This window comes from Seriola lalandi, unplaced genomic scaffold (genome assembly GCF_002814215.2).
Source record: "Seriola lalandi dorsalis isolate HSWRI2012SDOR001 ecotype SW California unplaced genomic scaffold, Sedor1 jcf7180002054671, whole genome shotgun sequence".
Taxonomy (NCBI): Eukaryota; Metazoa; Chordata; class Actinopteri; order Carangiformes; family Carangidae; genus Seriola; species Seriola lalandi.
In genome coordinates, this window is record NW_019525224.1 from 280,634 (window position 1) to 304,183 (window position 23,550).

Below are 23,550 nucleotides of genomic sequence, written 5' to 3' on the forward strand. Positions count from 1 at the left end.
CACACACACACACACACACACACACACACGTACACACACACAGTCGTTTGTACCTCCTCTCGACTGTTTGCACAGCCCCATGCTGAGTCTGTCCACTTTTCTTTTACGTGACATTATCCACACTCCATTATGTTGCTCTCAGTTCAGTGCTGCTGTGTTGTCATAACCCAAGTGATACTGTGCTGAATACTCGGTAGTTTGATGTGTTACGAGAGGTAATGACAAGTGGGTCTAGTAAAAGGTTAATTCAATGACAAAACCTGTCTAGACTTGTGTTGATACCCTGACATCCTGTTTTCTCCGTAGCCTTTTTTAGATTTTAGAGCGGTTCGTGTGGATTCTTTCCTTACGCTGTTACTCACATCAACACGACTGATTTGACCTTGAGAATAGCGAAAAATTCAGTTTTTTTTTTTTTTTAACACAAATAAATACATATTTTGTGATAAAGATACGTCAGAGTAAAGATATTGTGCAGTTCAATGATAAACATGATGCTTAGCAGTGAGGTTTAGCATGCCCACCATCTTAGTGTGTTAGCATGCTAACATCAAACACAAAGTACAGCTGAGGCTGATGGGAGCGCCATTAGTTTCGCAGGTATTTGGTCAAAAACCAAATTACTGGACAAATTAATTACTCGGTGCCAGATGAATGACATGAGTGACTGCACCAAATTTCATGGGAATCCTTCGAATAGTTGCTGAGATATTTCACTCTGAATCGTCAACCTCATAGTGGTGATGGAAGAAAATCTAAATTGTTAATCATCTAGGAACCACACAAGTCTGTTCAGAACATTGTGCTTGTGTCTTTATAATTCATCTTCTGGACCATGAACATTTCTACAAAATTTCATGAATGTCAAGTAAATTAGAAATAGCAGCGTATTTTTTTAACCATAAATGTGATTGAAATTTAAATATGACTATAAACAAAACACAAAATAAAAATGTTAGACTTTAATTGAGAAAAAAATGCCAAAAATTAAACATCTATTCCTGCAGTTTGCAGCTGTGATAATCCAGTATTAGTTGATAACATTGTGCTACATGAATGGATCTTATGTTTTGAAATAAAATAAATCTGGACTCTTCCTTCAGAAACAATTAGATCCAACAATAATGAAATAAGCTTCTCACTGTTGTGATTGGTTGGTGTCGTCGTCGTCACCTCATTGTCACACGCTGCTGGAGAGAAAGTCGGGTCAACATTCATTTGCTCAACTTTCATTTGCGCTGCTGTACAGCTGTTATACTGTGCAGTGTGCTGTTCATGTCCGCTGTGATGCTGTAAATTATATCAGACTGTGAGAGCACAGGTTTGCATGTATGTGTGCGCACCAGTCTTTTTAATTGTGTCTGAGTTGTGTGAGTTATATGTGTGTGTGTGTGTGTGTGCGTGCACGCGCCCATCAGTGTTGTTACGACCGTTGATATTTTCTCTTTAATCTTTTATGTGCATATTAAACGGCTGTGTTGAAAGAGTGTTAGCTCTCCCTACAGATGATGCCCTACAAATCACAGACAGACTAATTAGGGTTTCTGTCTCCGGGGGTCGGTATATTCCTTTTCATTCTCAAAACAAACACAACTTTCCCCCTGATCTTGATAAATGCAGCTACCACAGCTCTAGCAGCTTTGCATATCTCCGGCTTCATGCGTGTCCATCACATTGTGCGCTTATTGGAAAATGAGAAATACAGATTCTTGATCCTGCCTCCATCTCTCATTTTCATCCCCTCTCTCTCTCTCTCTCTGTACAGCCGAGTCGATGCCCCTCTTAAATTAAACATTGGGTTTAACTGGAACTGCTTGAAGTTCCTGCCTCACATGTGGGTCGAGTATTAAAATATCCTCCTGTTCTCCGGTGTGCTCGTACTCTACAACAAGTGTGTCGGCTGTGTTCATCCCACATTGAACCTTGTGTTCTGTTGTTGCAGAGAGGAAAGGCGAAGCTGACTGTTTCCAGTCCAAGAACGCGGATGAGGAGGCCTGCGTGGCTGTGAAAATCGAACACTCCACAGGTAAGAAACTTCACCTTCACTCACCTTACAGCCATCTTTCCCCCCTCCTCCTTCCTCATCCCCCTGTTTTCTCACATGTATCTTTTATTAAATCGTCTGTATCAGTGTCACAAAAGGTCACCTGCCTCTCAATAAAGAGATGTGTAGCTTTTTTACAGATCACTTATATGTAGATGTGCGGAGGTTGTTCAAGGTCCTGTGGTTTCCTGTCTGTACTCGTGCCGGTGTTGACGCAGTCTGTTTTTTGTTTGTCTTGTCCATTTTCATCTTGTGATGTTTGGGAGGTAGCGCTAGCTGGTGTGAAGATGAGAAAAGTTTTGTTACTTACTATCAGTCACCACCTCTGATTCACAGCAGGAGGGCTGCGTATATTTGCATTTTAAATCAATATCACCAACGAGACCGTGAGTGTTTTTGTAAATTTGACCGAATCTAGTGCAAATCTTCTGCTTCTTCTAAGAGCAGTATGAACACGCCTCCCTGCAGCTCACCGCTGTGCAGGGGTGTGAAGAAGGCTGCTGGTCTCTGCTCTATTTTTATATCAAACGTGTGTGTGTGTGTGTGTGTGTGTAGTTCATAGCCAGCATCTTCGTGATGAATGGGTACTTCCCTCCAGTCCCCATTGTCTTCCTATTTTTCACTTTTTCTCATTTTCTCTCCTCTTTTGTTTCTCCCCTCTTTCTCTTTGCTTGTCTGTTTTCATCATGCCCTCACTTCTCCTTCCTTCCTGTCAGTTTGATCCTATTTTTCTTCACTGCTCTTGAAGTTTTTTTCTCTCACCTTTTACCTTTTTCTCATTATCTGTATCCTTCAAAATAAACCGTGCCCAGTTCTCTCTCTCTTTTCCCATCTCTGCCACCTCCGATCCTCTTGTCCCCCCGTGCCTCCTGGGTTGGAGCAGACTGGGGTTCTAATCTCACTCTGGCCCTTGGATTAGGGAATGAGGCACGGTTAATCTGAAGAAAGTCTGGGTCGCTTGAACACAAGCGGCTAATCCTCCGTGCGTGGTGGTGATGGTTATCTGTCACCCTGTCTGTTATATACACACACACACACACGCACACACACACTCCGCAGTGTGTGTGCCAGAACGATGGACACAATGAAGGCTTCATGTAGCAGGGTAAAACCAGACACGCACTGTAACTACACTCCCTCTAATCTCATTGAGTGATGTAGGGCGCCAGAAACAGTTAGACTCTGGGTTTTGTGTGTGTTTGTGTCTATGTGTTGTGTATGTGTGAATATGTGAATAAGGCATCTACATCTGTAGAGTATTTTCTCCCACTTTTACTGTGTCTACAGAGCATTTAAATCTCCTGCAGACGAAATATCCACACCATGAAATCATAAAACATTTTACATGGAACTATAAAAACAAAAGTGAACTTTCAGTGTGGATGCATGCACTTAAGTAACCTATAGTATCATCTTTCTGCAGTAACATAATTTCTTATATCTAGTGGGAATAATAATTCAGGTTAACAGGGCTCGATTTCTGCTGGAGTGACCCGATTTCTTGGCCGTGTGTGTTTTTGTTAGACAGAGGAAGAATTGTTGTGACATTACTCTTAGAAATAGGTTCTTGAGGCATTTCTGCAGCTAAATAGATTTATGTTGAATTTAAGTTTAACCACGTGGATGTTTCTTTCAAGACTCGGCACAATAAAAACATTGAGAGAAGAAACCTGAAAATCAGATTACTGTCCAGCTGCTTGTAAATGCAGGTTGATGCCTGTAAACACATTTCCCGGATGAACGAAAGCATTTAACTATATGCGTCTGTGCAGCTCCTCACTGAGGACAGACCTCAACAACACGGCTGCAGGCATCTTACATAAGTTAGTAAAGTGACAGCGACACGTTTCCACCAACTGACACAGGAGAGAGAGAGTGCACTTCTGGTCACAGTTGCACAATCATTTAGGGTTATTTTTGTTTGTTTGTTTTTCAATGTGGGAAGATTGATCCTTAGCACTTAAAACAGAGATGTTTGTCTCAATTATATGGAATGATATGAATGATGATGAATGAATGATTTTGAATTTTGCTTTGCTGTCCTGTAAGTAAAGGAAATTGAAAGGGAATGGAATTTATTTTTTGGTGAAACTGGTTTACTGGAAGAGCAAAATAATGATTGTCATTCCTCCCACCCATGTTCTGCTGACAGTACACACATCAGAGAGCATGCAGGTGTTTGATTGTGTCTGCAGTGTTTGTATGTGTGTGCGAGAGTGTGTGACATGTTCATAGATAGGAGTTGAAATAAGCATGACTTAAATTAAGGCTTCCTGTTGTGGTTTTTCTTTTTTTTCTTCTTTTTTTTTGTAATCATGTGATGGTTCAAAGTTGGTATAAAACATAGATGTAGATGAGCAATTACTCAAAAGAGCAAACACCTCTGAGCTGCACTGTCACAGACAACAGGGAGCAACTCTGCAGCAAAGGCTCGATACAGAACATGGAAGAGCTCAAGTCGCAGTTCCCTGTGCTGACTTCTGCAAAAGGTAAATCTCGTTCATGTTCCTGGGATCTTTGTTTCATTTTCACGTATGTTAAAGTAGATTTCAACTCATTGTACCTGATGCAAATTAGTTTTGACTTGTTTGTGTGAACTCACTTCGTTTGCCCACCGGTTTCACTCAGTCGTCTTATTTTTAGGACTTTAAATATTTGCACAAGCAAAGTGCCTGAGGAGGAGACGTTGGTTTAAAATAAAAGATTATAGGCTCTGGGCTTCATTTAGATTCTATCAGGCAGATGAGAGAACTGCTGTGTGGCGCTCCAGGCCGCTTTAGTGTGGTGCGTGTTAATCATTGATCAAACTAACTGATGCCAGAGGCAGACAGAACGAAAAGGCTGTTACACACAGAGGCCGGGTCTGTCCTCTGTACGAGTGGTCCCATTTCACACACTCTGCTTCATTTGTTTGCTTCTTTTGTTAAGGTCAACAAGTTAAAGGAAGCTGGAGAAGACTTTACTCATGTTGTGCCTGCGGGGTGTTGTGTACGTACGGCTGAATTTAATGTGGCAAATTCCATATGACCTGATTAATTTACTGATGTTCATTTCTACATGTTATCATTCAAGAGAGAAATATTGACTGTGCAGGAATGTGTAGCCGAACTCTCACTGGTGCGGCGCTGAGCTGGTGAATTCTACATCTGTATATCCTGTCAGTTCAGAGGCGCAGAGTTCTGTGTGAACCTCTAGATGTGTGTGTGTGTGTGGCTGTGTGTGTGTCTCAGGCGGTGTGGCTCTGTAATTTTTAAAAGCCACTTAAATCGGGGGGTGTGTGAGCGAGAGTGAGGGAGGAGCATTGTGCAGCTCTGTGAGTCTCCATGCTGAGCTGAGTCACTCGGCAGTGGTGCTGCCTGGGAAGATCGCAGGGAGCCTAAACTCGGTGCTCTTCTGGGACTCACACACACACACTCTCTCTCTTTTTCTCTCTCTCACTCACTCACTCACACACACACACACACACACACACACACACACACACACACACACACACACACACACACACACACTCATATATAGCGAGGTCGCTCACTGAGGATACTCTCTACAGCTGCTTTCCAGTCTGTCTCGAGCACAGGGTGAGTTCATTCACTGGGATTCTCAACTTCACAAAATACTTTATTTTCTTCTTTGTCAATTTTAATGCTTCACCTTTGATCAGCGTGGTCTTCACTCTCTGTGATGTGCTAGTTTTTAATCTTAAGACACCAAGCGGAATGATAAGAGTACACGGTCATACTTTGATAATGGCTTACACAAGCGTGCATGCTCTCATGTTGACCCGCTCCTTTATCGGTTGATTTATGTGTCAACGTTGCAGTGTTTACACTCTCACACTGGCTGAGCCTTTCATATGATAAAGAGCTGATGTATGTAAACAGACTCGGGCAGGTCGCTGCACTGAATCATTTCTACCCTTTTGTACTTTAGACCTGCTGTAACAGTTGCAAGCTCTCTGTCTGACTAAAGAAGGGGAAGCATGAGGGGTTTTTGATAAGAAATTCATCATCGTTTCTCATGTTCCCCCGACGTCGCTGTGCAGCGGTGCAGAAGCCAACGAGATGATAATTTATATGCCAACCCAGTTATTAAGAAGAAGCAGAATTTGTAAAAAGTCCTCTCAGACATTCCTTGTGATCCGAGTGTCGCGCCCGTGAGGCGAGAGGACAAAGCCTTAGTATTGAAGCTGCGTGAGACACTCCTCTGCTGGCAGGGTGTGGACACACTGCACCGCACAGACAGGTGTGCCTTTTGTATTTTTTATTTTTTTTACCTGGCACTCTCTCACACTGAAGTATCGACACACATACACACACTCTGGCAGAGGGGGTTTGGGAGGGAGGGACAGGCAGAGTGTGACGAGAGACACGTGAGAGACAGGTTAGACAGTCTCGCTGTCGGCCGACAATGCATCAGGGAGGTGGTGGTGTAATGAGCGTGAGGTAGAAAAATGTCCTGAACGTGCACTAAATTAGTGTTTGGCTGAGAGGCTGAGTGGATATTACCGGAAGGGTGCACCTGCCCACCTGCAAAGCCATGAGGACTGTTTGTTTCTGTGCTCACTGAGTCTGTTTTTAGCCAGGCTAACTGCATGGCTCCAGGGTGGTGGTGTCAGTCTGGCAGTCCGTCCACCACTTTGGACCGGACTGAGATGATTGCCATGAAATTTTGTACAGATACTCGTGCGTTCCCGGAAGATGATGTTGAGTTAAGAGACGAGCCTTAAAAATCATTCATTAGGAGCTGAAGTGATGGTGATGACTATACAAAATTTCAGTAGTTATTTTGCTTAGGATCAAAGTGTTTGTTGTAACCAACAGACCTCGCTTTGCCTGGAGCCAAACTATTTTAGGCACTATTTGGAATGATTCGCTATTTTCAGACACTGTTTGTTTTTTTGTTTCAGGGAAAGTTATTTGTGCCAAAATGCTACATTCCTTCAGGCTCCTTTGCCGGTTTGCAGGAAACTCACTCCTCTACTGCTGGGATACGGCAGAGCTGGAGGGCTGTGGATGGGGGAGGGGCTGGGAGTGTGATTTCTTTAATGCTGTAGTACCATACACACATGTGCACATAACTTGCTGAGCCCAGGTAAACTACAGATCGTAGATTCAGCCTTCTCAAGAAGGTGGATGTTTTTGGAGAGATTTGGCACAGCTCTGTTTTACTGACAGACTCACACAGAAAGGGATGGTGTTAGATTAGTTATTTGTGAAAGCAGAAGAAGCTGGCTGCTTTTGCAAACCAGAATTTTGCACCAGCCTCTCTTATCTACAGCGCGAATGACGCCTGACTTTTACAAGAGCATTTCTTCGCACTCACTGCTGTGCAGTTTTTGGGTTCACTGAGATAGAGGCAGATGCCTTCAGGCTCAGTCCGCTCAGTAGCGGAATAAATTTAGCATCTTCAGAAGGTAACGGGCTAGTTGCCATGACAGCACGTCTCACCATCCTGCAACAAGGACAGAGGCAAAGGTCGAGTCTCAGTTTGACTTGTCAGCTCCTCATTTCCTGAATTGCTGCAGCCTCCAACAGTGTTTTGGTTTCTGTGCTGTAGCACACCACCTGTGTACAGTAAACACACTTCATACCATCAGTGAGGATGCAACTAATGCCATGACATCGCATTCGACCCGGATTGTGCTTGTCTGTGCTAGTCCTTGACCATCAGAAGCTCCTGTTTTGTTTACATCAAGTCTCAGCTCCAGACATCAGCGCTCCTTCCCCGTCACACAGACGGAGGAGGAGAGTCAGAGTGTTTCAGCAGGGTGGTGGCTGGCTGCTTTTCATTTACTGTACACAGTGCTCTGTCACTTGTGCCAAGTCAGTTTTAATGACAAAGATGCCAGAAAAAAGTGTGTTACCAGGAGCTGTAGTTCCTGCCAGGCACTCCGGCTCTGAGAGAGGAAGTGAAGCTCATGCTGTTTTTACTGTTACAGAACTGGCTGCTTCATTTTGAACATAAAAGCTTTGAGATCCTAACTCAAAATCTTTTTCTGCACAGTTGACTTGCGAATTGGTATATGCAGGTCCAAGCCAAATACATTTCTACTTATATCTCTGTTAGCATCTGTCTCTTCCTATCTAACACTTAAAACACCTGCATATCTCTCTCTGGTTCAAGTGAAAATCTGCAGCACAGAGATGATTTACAGCTGAGGGACGGGTGTTTGACACAGTTAATAACAAGCCCAGGAGACAGAGCCAGGCTGTGGAGAGTTGACCCCCTGCAATCTTCCAGGAAAAATGCCATACAAGGAGTACAATCTATAAGCAGAGACTTCATTCTGAGCCATATATGTTTTCTTATAATCTCTTAATGTGGCCGTGTGTGGAAGCCAAGCGCATAATCACGAGAAAATTCCTGAGGCCGCCCTCAGAATTGATTGGTAATTTTGGGGTCCGTGTTTAGAAAGTCTGCCCTCCCAAGCACAGAGTGGGACCGTTTCCAGTCAGTCAGTTGCTCGAGCTGTTGTCTTTAATTACGGTCATACTGTCAAAAATAGAAACTGCAACTAGATGATTCTGTGGTGATTTTTTTTCTCTTTCTGTTTCAGGATTGGTAAGATAAAGATGACCGTAGAGAAAATAAACATGGGTCCTCAAGCGGGCACCAATTTGACAGATAGTAATAAAATCACTGTAAACGAATGGCATCTGGAAGGGCACATCGCCTACAGTAGATAGCACATACAGTGCGTTTTTCACTCTAATACAAGTCGTTTATATACTCAAAGCTGCGCTCAATATAATTATATCAACAACAAATCAAATGATTATACATCATGTGAAAGGTGCCGCTTATAGCAATGAAGCCACAGAGAATTAGCACATCACACTGTAGTTAAAGGGTCTGTCACGTTTGGTTTTGGTTCACCCTCTCGTCTCTCATCATCCTCTCCAGCCATGGCAGATGTTACCCGCAATAAAACTCTGATCAAACATGTGCCTAGCATCCAACGGGAGACACAAAATTAGCAACTAGCTGGTCTTTTTTTTCACACCCCTACAGTCACTTGGCAATCTGCATTAAGCTCGTTAAGAGCCAGCAAAACAAAGCTAAAAGGGAAGTAAATAATGGTTGTACGCTTGTAAGAAAAATTTAAATTTTATGTGTACAGCTTGTTACGCTGCCCCCAAGTGGAAAACAAAATTCCACCAAGATGGAAGATCATTTTCTGAAATACATTTAGCTTACTGGATGATGCACTCTCTTGAAAGTGCGGATGCTTTCAGCTATTTTTGGATAAGAAGAGACAGTCTGTCAAGAAATTAAGACCTCTTCTCACTGATTCATGGTGGAAAAGATGGAAAGTTTCTCTTTACATATTAGCGTCAATGAGTGCCGGACAGAGGACAAGGCTTCTCTCTCTGTGATATGTGACATCGCTGTCCCATGTGAGTGGAAACAGAACAGACACGAGTGGAAGCCGCTCCAGTGTTTTTGTGAAAGTGTAAGCATGTAGGCCTTACGCTCCACTCTGCAACTTCAGGAACAGATCACACTCTTCACTACACACAGTGTTTATCCGTACAAGTTAGTCAAGTGCAAAGCTACATTGATTTCTGCATCTGGCCTATACATCAGTGCCACTTGTTAAATCACGCACACCCGGTTAAGTGACCACCCTAAATGGAAACTAATGGACTAATAGCTTGTAAACTAATGAGAGCGCCTACTGGCTCCTGGCTATGTAGTTCCATATATGGGTATTTGCCTTACTGGGTTGTGTGTGTGTGTGTGTGTGTGTGTGTGTGTGTGAGGTCAGAGAGAGGTAGATTTAGGCTACTGTAAACACTGCCATTTTGTGGTCTGCCGCTCCATTAGATCAGTCTGCCTGCCCTATCTAAACACTGATGCTGTACCATCTGTGGCCAGCTGGTTGGGTGAAAGCCTCCCTGGTGCTGATCATCAACTGGATCATTAGCTGGATAATGAACTCAACTGTCTGACACTCTCTAATATTTAAACTACAGCTGTTTATCATAAGCATTTTTCCAGCAATTAATGCACTACGCGCTCTATATGAATATCCTGTGACTGTCTGTGGGAGGAGTTATGGAAGGAACTGTGTCTCCCTGCACGGGACACACTCGGGCTTGGAAATTTTTGACTTGTTGTGAATTTGAATAAAGCGAAAAATAAAGTTGTAAAGGTTTTTGAAAATTCATGTGTGGCCTTGAAAGTAAAATTAAAAATTAATCAAGAATATAAATAAATAAATACAAGGCAGCACGGCCATATGGCTGCACTATCACATCAATTTAAAAATTTCTAAATAACTAGATGTAACATTTTGGAAACAGTGGGTTTGAGGAGTGATTGTCTGATCGTGCTGTTTCTTTTCACTGGTTGCTGAATAATTCTAATAAAGAAACAAACATCAAACATTTTCCAACAAGGTAAAGGGACACAAACGAATATCACTAATAAAAACTGGCAGAATGCTGAGGAGCCAGAGAGCAGGACAATTATTCAGATTTTTAAAGAAAGGATAGAGCCACGCCTCAGTGTCATCTGAATAACTACTACAGTATTAGTGGGATTTACTTATAATGCATCCTAATATGCGCTATTGTGATAATTTAGCCTCCTGTCATTTGCACAGCAGGTTGTAACAATGGACCTGCCGAAGAGTTATTGTGATAGCTGAGTGGATGGATTGGTTGCTTGTCAGTCGTTTCTATACTGTTGTATCATCGCTCCCCTTTCATTGTTCCTTTCATTGACTATGAAAAAAAACAGATTGAACTGAATTGATCTTATTGTAACGGTCATGCTCTCTCTCTCGTCTCTGCATCCTCCAGCTCTAGGTAGCAGCCCGGCGTGCGAGCGCAGCGACCCGCCCAGCGTGCAGGCGTGTCTGAATCGGGCGAGCCGCGGGACGCCTGACAGGAGCAGGGGAGGAGGCGTCAATGGAAGAGGCCCTGGCGGCAGGCCTTGGCTGCAGTCTAAACCACAAGGTAGGACGTAATGACGAGTCACCGCAAATTCAGCCAAACACTACACACAACTGCAATAGCGTATCGGTGTGTGAGTCACACATGAAAGTAGTGACATGCACTGACCTATTGTTCAGTCTGGGAGTGACCTTTCTCCTGCTTTAATATTGTCCCTCGATGCTTATTTACTCCTTAGCTCCCTAGAAACGCTGTATCATAAATAATTCACTTACTGTATGTCTGTGCACATGCTCAGGAAACAGTGAAAATAGGAAAAGAGTTATGTAAGCAGGCCTGGAATGAGTGAACACTGAGCATGGTTCCTCTTTTATTTGAGCTGAGTAAATAATTCTACATAGAAAAGGAATGAACAAAGAAATGTGTTTCCTAACACATGATTTGAGAGGAAAGTAAAACTGATTCCTCTCTGCAGAGCTAGCCAACTTGTTATTTTCAAGCTGAGTGTGTTGAATACAAAGTCAGTCATCCGTATTTGGTGTCCGTTGGGATAGCTTACACTGCCCCCCTCAGCTCTGAATTGAAATTGCAGTTAAATATTCCCTCTTGTCTTGTCTCCAGTGCCTCCAAAGCCACTGCATCTTCAGAGCCCGGTGACGGAGCTCTCATCCCCATTGGGCCGCGGCCAGAAACCACCGCTTAGACCGGGCATGGAAGAGGAAGGTGGAGGAGGAGGAGGAGGAGGAGGAGGAGGAGGAAGAAGAGGGGCTGTGAACCGGGAGAGGGCCAGGGACAAACACTCCAAAGTCTCAGACCTGATCAGCCGCTTTGAGGAGAACAGGTAGGGGGGCTCTCGGCTCTCAGGTGGTGTGTGTGATGTCCCCTCACAGAGAGGAGCTATAAGGAAAGAATACTCTGTCAAGAGACGTTGACTGGGACTGCACTTTTTTATCAACTCTGTAATATTATTAAGTAAAAGTGGCTTTCGCTTGAGAAATTTTCACTGACTCAAACCATTATCACACCCTCTGTGACTGGCATTGCAGTTTTTGTCATGGTATATTGGTTCTGGTTGAACTATTCCATCTACGTCACTTAATAGCTTTTGTAATGAAGTGACCCCGTTCAAGCTGTTGTAATCGCAGTGACGGAAAACTTTGTCTTTCCTAATGTTTCCTACACGGGCTATTTCAAGGGGGGAAAAGCAGAAGTCCCTCGATTAAACTCTTCAGCCTTGACTCATTGATAGTAGCTCAGACGAGAGCTGCAGACGGAACGAGCGGAGATTAGCCCGTGCTTCACAAGCCAAGCGTTAGCGAGGGAGGGAGGGGATGAAAGGAGATTTGTACAGGCGAGGGCGAACACAGCTCCTCATTCAGTTGTGGGACAGGACTCAGTGTTGCGAGATGAAGCCCAGGAGAGCGAGGTAGGATCTCTACAACTTACTTAAATGTCCAGGCTTTGATCTTGTCTCCTCATAGTTACATGGAGATTTAAGTATTCTGTTGGCTTGTACTTTTACACAAACTCTTTAAGGTTGAGTCGTCTAATTTCAATGTAGGATCAAGTGAGATATTTCTGCAATGCTTACCGGTGTTTACTGATGTATTCCCCCCCATTTTTTTTTGTGTGTGTTACATGCTGTTTTATTGCAAAGTCATGTAAGTTTTGATTGTAGCTGCAGCCTCAGATATGTGAGGGAGGCCCATTGATGGTGGTGAGAGGCACAACAATGGTGCCCTTGTCCCGACTGCTCATACAGTAGAGCCCAAAAATATTCAGTATGCAGCAGTGGCAGCCCACTAAAGTTTCACCCTCGTCTCTTCAGCCTGTTGCTTCTTATTCTAACTCATCTGTGGTTTGGATCTCTGAGAAGAGAATTACAAACTCCTAGGCTTCCCCCACGCCTTTCATCACAGTTTGAGGTGTCAAATGAGGTAAATCTGAGCGATCTGGTGTAACTTTTCCATTCAGACTCTGCAGGGCTGTGGGGATTAGCCCTCTAGTGGCTCTGGAACAGAAAGAAGAGAAAGGCCCACAGCTTCCGAGAACAGAATTAGCCTACTAATATACTAATCTGGTTCACATGGCACTGGGCTGCCTTAAAGGCACCTAGACTGCCACATGGCAAGTGAAGCTGTGCTTAAATCTTGTCTAGTTCCGCCTGTTTTGAAACAGTCATGTACTGGAACGCCATATGTGCAAAGAGGAACTGCCGGGTGCACCTACACACCACAAAGTGTGTGTAGTGTGTGTGTGTGTGTGTTTTGATTTTTTTTTAAATCTTTTGAAAAGTCTCCCCCAGCTTATCATGGTATCATTCAGTCTTTCTCTGAGAAGGGGAGATGATCTTTTGTTCAGGGTTAAGCCCCTCAGGTGGCAGACAGCCCAGAAGTGATTAATCTGTGGAGTGTTTCACCAGCCTGTTGTTGTTCCTCTATTTATACCTACTTCCTGTTTCGACCGGACACTGACAGTCAATGCAACAGTGAATGTTGCTGAAGCTAAACATCACCTGTTCGCCTGATTTTTTTATTTTTTATTTTTTTGCGCCAGTAAAGGTTGGATTACAGACGAACCATCATTTGTCTCTTTGCTGGTAGAACTGGTGATGTTCTCAGTGCCGGAGGTTTTGCTTAGATCTGATCTGAGGCCAGTTTGAAAGCACGAAATCCGCTAAACTGAGCCGAGATACAGGAGCTACTTGCTGCAACACTGGAAGTCTGGAGGGTCGTTTACAGGAAAACAGCTGGGCTGACTGCTGGTAGAGGATGTAGAGCAGCTGAATGGTGACATTGTACGTGCATGTGTGTTTGTTTGTGTGTGTGTGTGTGTGTGTGTGTGTTTGTTTTTTTTTGCATCTGTGTTAATTTGGTTTCCATTCCTGTGCTGTATTTCAAATCATCTTGTGCTGCTTTTACCATTTCAATTTCAATCATGTTCAAGCAAAGGATGAAAGTGATTTTACAGCACAATATATAAAACAGGTTCTGTGTGTGTGTGTGTGTGTGTGTGTGTGTGTGCGCGCAGTAGGAAGTAGGACAGCGTTGATCTCTTGGGAGTAGAGTTGTACCTCTCCTCCTCCTCCTCCTGTCCTCCTCATTACTGTACCTCCATTCCTCCTCTGCACACACCACACTTCCTCTGCATTACAGCAGCTCTCCGCAGCCTCATAAGATAGATGGAAGTTTGTGCATCTCCACAGCTTTATTTTTAACTCTCACACTCACATGCGAAAGCTCTCACCACTGCACCACACTCGCAGAACAACGTGTCGGTAGGGCAGCTACTAAACAGCCTCCTGTAATCTTTTTTTTTTTCCCTTTTCCTCTCCTTTGGGGAGGGTTGGTAGTTACCTCTTTCTGTGCTGACCGACTTCCCCTTTGCCTTTTCCTCTGTTCCTGCAGCAGCACAGAGAACAAGAGAGACGGCTCACCGCTCAAAAATATCAGCAAGTCGAACAACTGCAGCCCAGCCCACCGCCCCCACCAGAGGCAGACAGAGACCGGCAGGAATCAGGAGAACCACACTTCCACACCGGCCGGGACACACCAGGATGACCACAAACCGGCGGCTAACGGGGTGCTAGCGCAGATGGAGCAAGGAGACAAGGAGAAGGAGGATAAAGAGGAGTCTGAGAATGAAAGTGTGAGGATAGAGACTGCGGGGCTGGTAAATGGAGATATGGGGAACGGGAGTGCAGAACAGGATGAGGATCGTTCGTCTCCACAGACGGACAGGACTGATACAGAAAGCCACACTGAGATTGAGCACGGTGGGACTACAACAGAAAGTGAGCACAGGAATGAAGAAGGGAGCAGTGACCATAAGGTACGAGCTGGTGGATTTTTTTCACATCTATTTTGTTTGTGTAATATATTTGCAGCCTGGCAGAGGTGTCAGGTTGCTCTGGCTCTGCAGTCTCTGATAAACAAACCGTCAGCACTTTATTTAGGCTCTGTCGTTTCAGCACAATTAAATCATGTGAACTACTTCCAGTTCTAGGTCACTCTAATATTGTAAGGATAGAGTTACAAGGGAAGAAGCCTGCATGTCATTCCTCTCTGGTGTGTGTTTAAGAGGGGTTATTTTCTGCGAAGGCTGAACAGATGTCAAATCCCCCCCCCCCCCCCACCTCCCCCCTCTCTCCCTCCCTCACGTGCCCTCCTACAGGGGGCTTACAGATTATAAATATCTCAGGTTCTGATCAATCTTTGTCTTCTCAGTGCTGAAAACAACCACACAGTTTCAGTGGTATGGGAGAGGAAGAGCCATGAAAAAATGACAGTCACATGGGTTCATGGTGAAATGTTCAGTCAAAACAACACAATTCTTTTTACTGGTGTTGGTTGACCTGAGAGTGAGCTTTGATTTTTAACTTTTAACTAAGATTTTTTTTTTTTTTGTCTTTGAGCCATTGCATGTTTCTCAACAAGTCAAATCTAGCAGCCAATCAAGGCATATGATCAATTAGTCTGATTTAGGTTTGAGTGGCTTTGTTCCAGTTAGTGGATCACATTTGTTCTTTGTGTTGGTTGGTTCTAAACAACTTTGTTAATTTCCATTCAGCCAGAGGTTTTTATATATGTGCCTTTTGCAGTGGTGGAAGCACGCAAATCCTTTACTGAAGTAAAAGTACTGATAAAATCATGTGGAAATACTCCAATTTAGTCCTGTATTCAAAATCCTACTTAAGTAAAAGCACTAAAAATGTACTTTAAGTGCCTATAATTGGTATTTTTATCATATCAAAGTGTATCAGACGATGTGAAAGTATTATCACCTGAATCTGCAGCTCCCCTCGGCTTTACAGAGCCTCATAGTGAGTTTCAGATCACTATGGCTCAAGATAGCCGAGCCTTTAGCAGCTCAAGAGCCAGATATTTCCCTCCGGAATCAAAAGAGTTACAACAGAATGAATGCTAGACATAAATTGGGCGAGACTCCAAAAAAATGTTGTTCCATAACTGCTGGATGTGGAAATAAGCGACTGTTTGCAAACAAATTTTCAATATCAATATAAAAACATAAAAAAAGTGCTGTGTTCACCACTCGCCCCCAAGTGACCAAAAAATCAGTTTTTGAAGCTTTAATAATATCAAATGGAAAATAATATTATTATACGTTACATTATTAGATTGTAAAGATGCATCTAGTAGAATTGTACTTTGGTAGCATTTCAAGGTCGAGCTTGTTTTAACTACTTTTTTATCCAGTTGAGCATCGCAGTCCGGGTTCCCAACCTAAGGGTGGGTCCCCTCCAGAGGGTCACTAGATAAATGAAAAAAAAAGAAAAAGTAAACAGACATATTTGTATTTATAGTTATTATTTGGGATATTGGAAAATTAAAAAAAAAATTAACAAAAATTCTCTCGCTTTTCTTTTCAAATGTAAAATCTAAATCTGAAAAGTAACCTGAAACTCAAGTAAAGTACAAGTACCTAACAGCAAATGTATTTGAGTTTTGTCCTTTCCACCACTGCCCTTTTGTTCTGTTCATGTGACTATACGACGTAATTCTCCATTGACCAGTGTCCATCTGAAAGGCATGATGAAATGCATTTTTCTTATTCTGAAACGTGGTACGCCGTGGTACGAAATCTTCCGTTGCCATGTTTGTTGTGGCGGTAAACTGTCCTGACACGCAACACAAACATCACACTTCATCTTGTGTGGTGATTTTGAGGCTTCCCTGATTGTCTGTCATACTAATTGACTCTCTGTTAGACATTGTTGTGTCTTTATTTGATTTGGTGTCATTTCCCTTCTTCCACATTTTCATTTCCTGTTCTGAGAGCCCCCTGCTACACCGCAGCCCAGGTCACCATCACCCCAGTGTTAATGACGCACACATGCACACACCAGTGATAAATGCCACGTTATGCAACAACAGCGAACCAGAATTTAATGCAAGGCTGAGCTCGCACAGCGGACAAGTCACTGAGGTGCTGAGCCTGAATAAATATGATAAATGCAGGATTTGCTATGAATGCTGGTCCTCCACTATTCACTCTCTGGTGGCTGTTTTAAAAAGTGTGACAGCGATGTGGGAGTTGAACCAAAATCAGGAGCTCTCTATAGCATGTCCCGCACTTCTGCATTATTTTCAGCTCTGGTTAACTTCATCCTTTGTGTTGAAAAAACTTCTGTGGCCCCATTATCTGTGGCCCAGCTGACAATAGCAATTCCTCATCATTAGAGAAGTATTAGACTGAAACGGTCAGCCTACAGACTGTATGGCCCTGCTGCTAACAGAATGAGATCACATTCACACCTCACTAATTCATTAATGATCAGAAGATATTTAAGATTGCTCTCTACACGAAATATTCAAAATCCCCACTAATGTGCCCTCTTTTTTTCAGGAGACAAATGAACAGAAACTGTTTAAGATCGCCAGCGAGCTCTTGCAGACAGAGAAGGCCTATGTAGCAAGACTTAACCTGCTGGACCAGGTGAGGAACTCAGAGGTTCACTTCTCTGTTTGAATCATATTACGTAGTAAAGGGTTTATATTCCACAGTAGAGAAACCTTGATGTGAAACCAGCAAAGCAGGTTACATGAATTAATGTCTTTTTTTTGCAAAATGCAACATTCCAGTTATTAGTCACTTACCGGGTCCATGTTGTGTATGGCTCTTCAGGTATTCTGTGCTAAGCTAATGGAGGAGGCCAACAAGGGAACATTCCCTGTGGACGTAGTGAAGAACATCTTCTCCAACATCTGCTCCATCCATGCCTTTCACAGCCAGTTTCTGCTTCCAGATCTGGAGAAACGCATGGGAGAGTGGTGAGCTAATAAATGTTATAAATGTTACAGGGCTCTGTATAAAACCCAACAGTCAAACAGCTGTGATGATAAAGCTGCTGTTGCTGATGATGATGGCATCAATTTTATTCATTTTGATGCTTTTTTTAAACCCAAAAACCCATATATATAATCTAGTAGATTTTTAATGATACTGATTTTGTAACAGTAGTGAACGAACTCACCGCCTTCTCTCCCTCCCTGCAGGTCGTCCACCCCCCGCATTGGAGACATCCTGCAGAAACTCACACCCTTCCTCAAGATGTACGCAGAGTATGTGAAGAATTTCGACAAGGCCATGGAGCTGCTGAAACAGTGGACTGACCGTTCGCCTCAATTCAAGGCCATCATTCAGGAGATACAGGTACTGTGAACCAGAATCCAGTACAAAAAAAAAGAGATTCAGGTGCTGATCTAATGTTAAAAGCATCATTCTTGTGCTGTTTTTGTCGCTATCAAATAGGTTTTGGGTCAAATAAGCACAAAATATGTTGCAAAAGTGAGTAAGTGAGGAAGTTGTTTTGGTTATTTCTGGACAGAGTCAAGAGGCCTGTGGCTGCCTGACGCTTCAGCATCACATGTTGGAGCCTGTACAGAGAGTCCCTCGATATGAGATGTTGCTTAAAGACTATCTGAAGAAGCTGCCTCAGGACGACCCCGACCGTCGAGATTCTGAAAGTAGGTGGCACCTAAACGTCTCACTGGTGTCCTTTTTATTTCACTTAGGCTTTGTTTAGGTAACCCATCCCATTTTTTTTTTCAGAATCATTAGAAATCATCGCTACAGCCGCGACTCACTCTAACAGCGCCATACGAAAATCTGTAAGTACGAGTAGTAAGGTGTTTTGAACCATTTTCTTTAGACTTGTAAGACAGATTCTCACCGACACGTCAACACCCGACTGAAACGACTGTCTCGTCCATGTTTAGGAGAATCTGAAGAAACTGCTGGAGATATACGAGATGCTGGGTGAGGAGGAGGACATTGTTCACCCCTCTAATGAGTTCATCAAAGAGGGCCACATCCTGAAGCTGGCAGCCAGGAACACCTCGGCCATGGAGAGATACCTCTTCCTGGTGAGAGAAACTGCAGAGCACAAAAATATTTTCTCATCTAGTAAAGGGCACTGCAGGGAAATATGCTGAGACCACAGACTTCATCTGCACAAGTCAATTGAAACAAGTGAATCATTTCACACTAGGACCACCTCTGCGTAAGAATACATCAGGGGCACATGAGCAGATCTCTCAATTACTGAGATTGCCAGATGATGTGATTATGTTTTGGCTGTTTCATATTAACTTCAGGTTGAATATCTCCCATCGGTGTGATTCAGGTCACCTGCAGAGCTTAGGACTGCCCCTCTCTGGAGGAAAATGTTGTCAGAAACTTAAACCAGAGTGGCGCTGATCTGTGCTCTTACATGTTCTGTACTCTTTTTTCTTTCCTGGCAGTTCAACAACATGCTGTTGTACTGCGTGCCCAAATTTAGCCTGGGAGGGCCTAAGTACACAGTGAGGACGCGAATCGGCATCGATGGCTTGAAGGTCCTGGAAACGACAAACGAGGACTACCCTCATACCTTCCAGGTGTCAGGGAAGGAGAGGACACTAGAGCTACAGGCCAGGTAGACACAATACACAAAGAGGCTCGGCAGTGATTAAAAGAAACATCCTTTTTACAGTTTTATTGCAAACCCTTTAAAAAGGTGCAAAAAGACCCCTCCCACACTGAAGCATGTAATTGTATGTAATTTGTGCCCCATACAGTATAATTTCACTTATATTTGGAAGGCCACCTAAATGAGCACACCCAAGGTTCATTCTTCAATGTTGTGAACTTTGCCCAGAGTTAATTGCTATGTTGGTTTAACTCTGGGTTATAAGGGGAGCAGGAAGACTGTTTTTAATGCTTATTCTGGCTTTGTTTTTCCTTCTCAGCTCAGAGCAAGACAAAGCCGACTGGATTAAGGTACATACAGTACAATCACAATGATTTTTAGATCATTTTCCTATGTAATTATATGAGACTGAATGTCATTTAGGATGAGTTCCACATGAGTTTGATGTCGTCTTTGTCCTGCAGGCTTTCCAGAACACCATTGAGATCTTCCAGCAAAAGAACGAGTCATTCAAGAATGCATTAAAAGATGCAGAGGAAGTATCGGTCAGTGTCACATCAAAATTGTGAGTTACACTGTCACCACCTTTTTCTGTGCTGTCATATTGAGTATGTTTTTATTTTAACATAGAAAGCAGAGCTGGGGAAGCGTGCACCTCGTTGGATACGCGACAATGAAGTGACAATGTGCATGAAGTGTAAAGAGCCTTTCAATGCTCTGACACGGCGGAGACACCACTGCAGAGCCTGCGGCTATGTAAGTAATCTTGACATTGTCGTGCTATGCATAATGTATGCAGAGAAGGTGGAAGAGACAGAGTTCTGCGGTGGAGTAAAAACCTCATGAGTGCAGTTGTATACACACAAAACAGTTTTACACATTCAAGAGGTTTGAGTATGACTCTTCCCGTTTCTTCCAGGTGGTGTGCTGGAAATGTTCAGACAATAAGGTGCAACTAGAATATGATGGCAACAAGATGAGCAAAGTCTGCAGAGACTGCTACTCCATCCTGACTGGGGAAGCGGTAACCGAGGGCAAGAAGAAGGGCATCCTGGAGGTAAAGAGGATGTTTGGATACCCAGATAAATATAAAAACGTGTTGGGATTCCCATTAGAATTTTCTAGGTAGAGACAACTGATATAGAAGTATTAGTTTGTACTAATTTGCGGTCGTCTTCTTTTGCGCAGATAGAGGCAGCTCAGTTCTCAGGCAGCAGCATCATGTGTGGCTTCCTGCAGTACTGTGAAAAGAACAAACCCTGGCAGAAGGTGTGGTGCGTCATCCCCGAGAAGGAATGTCTGGTGCTCTACCTCTACGGCGCTCCGCAGGTAAAACGGCAAGAACACAAACCAAAGATTTGATCACCCATATTGATATAAAATCCATCCATACTGATAACATTCTCTCTGTCCCCGACTACTCTCCCCAGGACGTGAAGGCCCAGTGTACAATCCCCCTTCTGGGTTATTCTGTGGATGACAGCACCCGACCCACAGACGCTCCAGCCAGCTTCCGTCTCTCCCAGTCCAAGTCCGTCCACAACTTTGCTGCTGAAACTGAGGAGCTAAAGCAGCGCTGGCTCAAAGTCATACGAGTGGCAGTGACAGGAGAGATGCCAGAATGCCCTCACACCAACGGCGGCAATCCAAACATGATGGACAACAACAACACACAAGAGGCGGCTGCTGATAGCACATAAAGCGGCTGCTGGACTTTTCTACAAGCAAACTGCTGTTGGGTTGCTCAAGAAAGACGGGATGTGCAGATGTGGACTGCACAAACAGAATACAAATGCACACTCTCCATGATGTCCTTGAATCTGAATCTTCAAGCTAAAGTGAAAAAATCAGTGCTGGATAAGCTGCCTTTTCTTGTCACTCTCCTCTTCCCCGTTTCCTCCGGGATTTTCTCATAAACCCAACTTTTGATTCACTGCTAGAGCTGTGCTGGATTACTAAAGAACATCTCTGGTACAATCAACACTAGAGCAAAGGGGCCTCAGGACTGATCAACTTCCCTTGAACAGGCACTATTAAGGACAGCTCAAATTCATTCTTTATGGACCTCTATCAACTCCTCTTGAGCCAGTGGACCACCACAGACTTGCACAGCGCTCTGTACAGGATGTGAATCAAAGCAAAAGGACAGTTCAAACTAAGTCTGCTGGTGCTGTAACTCAGCTCTGTGTACATGTACAGTATAAATGTTTTTCTTTTTGAAAAGGAACAGTTGTGTTTTTAATGCATAGAAATCAGTCCCAAACGTTGTTTCTATAACACAGAAAAATCATCTAAGTATGATATAAAGTATTTACAGTATTCCCCCTTTTCTTTGCTTGAGAAGATGGTTCCAAAACTGGAACTGAAAATGGTCTTGTGGTTGGAATAATGATGGTCTCATCTCCCTCTCTCATCCCTCAGTGAAAATTAAGCAACAGTCTAATCAAATCCTGAATCCTACAGCGGTGGGCGATAAAATCTCTCAGATATAAACTGTTAAAGCAGTACATATTGTGGTGGGTAAATTTTGCAGAAATGAAAATGAGAAACCATTTATAGATAAAATAACCAAATGTGAATGTCTGTTTTAGGCTCATCTGGTATAATTGAACACCTGACAAATCAGCACGCTTCACTACATGAATGCAACGTCAATCCTGTAAACTCAATACTACAATAGGTCAGTCCTGCTCATTGACAACGGGGTACACCAGTGATTTGGCATTGCACTCCCATAAAATTGGGAAAATAGCAAGAAGCAGATTTTTAAAAAGATTTAAAAATCAAAGCAACAGAGACCAAACCCCTGGGACAGTCAAGCTTGAAAAATGACATATCCTACAATTCCCATAATGCAACTCATTAGCATCATCCGTTAAACTTCCCTGACTGTTAAATCCCATCATATTTGACACTCCATTACCCAGTTTACAACACAGGTTTTCTGTCAAATATTGCAAGGCTAAAGCCTAACTCAAGATGACCCTGGTGACATCACTATGACATCATCAGAGTTACAGAAGATATTAGACAACTGTTTTCTCCACTCAGCTTGAGCAAGGCAAGTAAACTGAACGCTGTGTGTAAAATCTGTGGCGTGTCCCTTTAAAGGTATAGTAGGAAGTAGGAAGTGCAGCAAACTAATAAATCTCTATGGTCTGATGATTTTGGTTTTGTAGCACATCGCCCACACCTATGGCCTGCACAGCGCAGTCTGTATTAAACAATCATCTATTCTAATCCGGCTTCATAAATGATCGATGATAGTCCTTCATGTGCAAATCTGAGGGTGAACAGCAAATGGTAGTCTAACTACACAACAGTCATGGACGTCAATTCATGTAGAGAAAGATGAGCAGGGACCCTCATTATGTTTGTGTGGCAGTTTTCTATTTAGATGCAAATGCAGCACAATCACAGGTATAGCAAGCTGGCGCGAGACATGTAAATGTGTTTTTAATGCTGTAATTATTATTTAAAAGTAATTTATAGAATATGACAAGCATGATCTGTTAAAAGTAGCACAAATTTGTTCCCTCACTGTCCACTAAGAAGTGCAGTAGGTAGATCTTATTTTTTCTGAGAGCAGATGTTTTTCCACTAACCCATCAAACATCACCTCGGTTCTTCAGTGTGACACCGATCAATCGTGGTGGTGGATGGACTGTGTGGGGGGGGGAATGTGCCTATATTCTCCATAATGAGCGTCTCTATTCACATGTTCCCATTTGCAGAATTCCCCCTCTACTCAATGCTGGTGCTCACCTGAGTCTTACCCCTCTGAATTCCCCCTCCATCCTCAGTATTAAAATAAAAAAAAAAACTCAAAGAGCACAAACCTTGCCTGTCTGTAAGATCTGAATGTATATCCAGATTTTTGTGTCCTCGCATCCCCTCCCCAAAGGTTTGAGAATCTACGCACTTTACAGTCCTATAAAGTGTACCTTCAAAGAAATAAAACAAGATTAAATATGATTTATGTGCATCTATATTGTTCCGAACATTATTTTACTGCTTGAGTAACTTGGCCAACAGTGTGTCTCTTTGTAATGTTACTTTCACTAAGAAACATCTTGTTTTGGTTCCTCGTTTTGCTTCTCCAGATAAGATGATTTTCACAATGAGTCACCGCAGACAGACATGCTTCTAAAAATAGGTAACTTCAGTAGTTG

The 23,550-nt window shown here is 43.1% G+C and overlaps 1 protein-coding gene across 7 annotated transcripts in view; it reads left to right on the forward strand.

Moving 5' to 3' along the window:
- fgd4a (FYVE, RhoGEF and PH domain containing 4a) overlaps positions 1 to 23,353 on the forward strand; it is a 49,035-nt gene extending 25,682 nt beyond the window's left edge. For 3 of the 7 annotated variants that reach the window (XM_023421273.2, XM_087177986.1, XM_023421274.2), the window contains exons 2-18: positions 1,943 to 2,026; positions 10,855 to 11,010; positions 11,569 to 11,788; positions 14,355 to 14,778; positions 17,314 to 17,403; positions 17,593 to 17,738; positions 17,964 to 18,120; positions 18,296 to 18,434; positions 18,520 to 18,578; positions 18,687 to 18,833; positions 19,212 to 19,384; positions 19,698 to 19,728; positions 19,843 to 19,923; positions 20,009 to 20,134; positions 20,298 to 20,435; positions 20,567 to 20,707; positions 20,809 to 23,353. In XM_023421273.2, the coding sequence (XP_023277041.1) occupies positions 1,943 to 2,026; positions 10,855 to 11,010; positions 11,569 to 11,788; positions 14,355 to 14,778; positions 17,314 to 17,403; positions 17,593 to 17,738; positions 17,964 to 18,120; positions 18,296 to 18,434; positions 18,520 to 18,578; positions 18,687 to 18,833; positions 19,212 to 19,384; positions 19,698 to 19,728; positions 19,843 to 19,923; positions 20,009 to 20,134; positions 20,298 to 20,435; positions 20,567 to 20,707; positions 20,809 to 21,078 (2,582 nt within the window). In that variant the 3' untranslated portion in view covers positions 21,079 to 23,353. Of the gene's footprint in view, positions 1 to 1,942; positions 2,027 to 4,440; positions 4,534 to 5,385; positions 5,626 to 10,854; positions 11,011 to 11,568; positions 11,789 to 12,277; positions 12,374 to 14,354; positions 14,779 to 17,313; positions 17,404 to 17,592; positions 17,739 to 17,963; positions 18,121 to 18,295; positions 18,435 to 18,519; positions 18,579 to 18,686; positions 18,834 to 19,211; positions 19,385 to 19,697; positions 19,729 to 19,842; positions 19,924 to 20,008; positions 20,135 to 20,297; positions 20,436 to 20,566; positions 20,708 to 20,808 lie in introns of those variants that run through there. The other 4 variants (XM_087177985.1, XM_087177987.1, XM_087177988.1 and 1 more) reach the window with 4 other exon arrangements.
- The last annotated feature ends 197 nt before the right edge of the window (positions 23,354 to 23,550 follow it).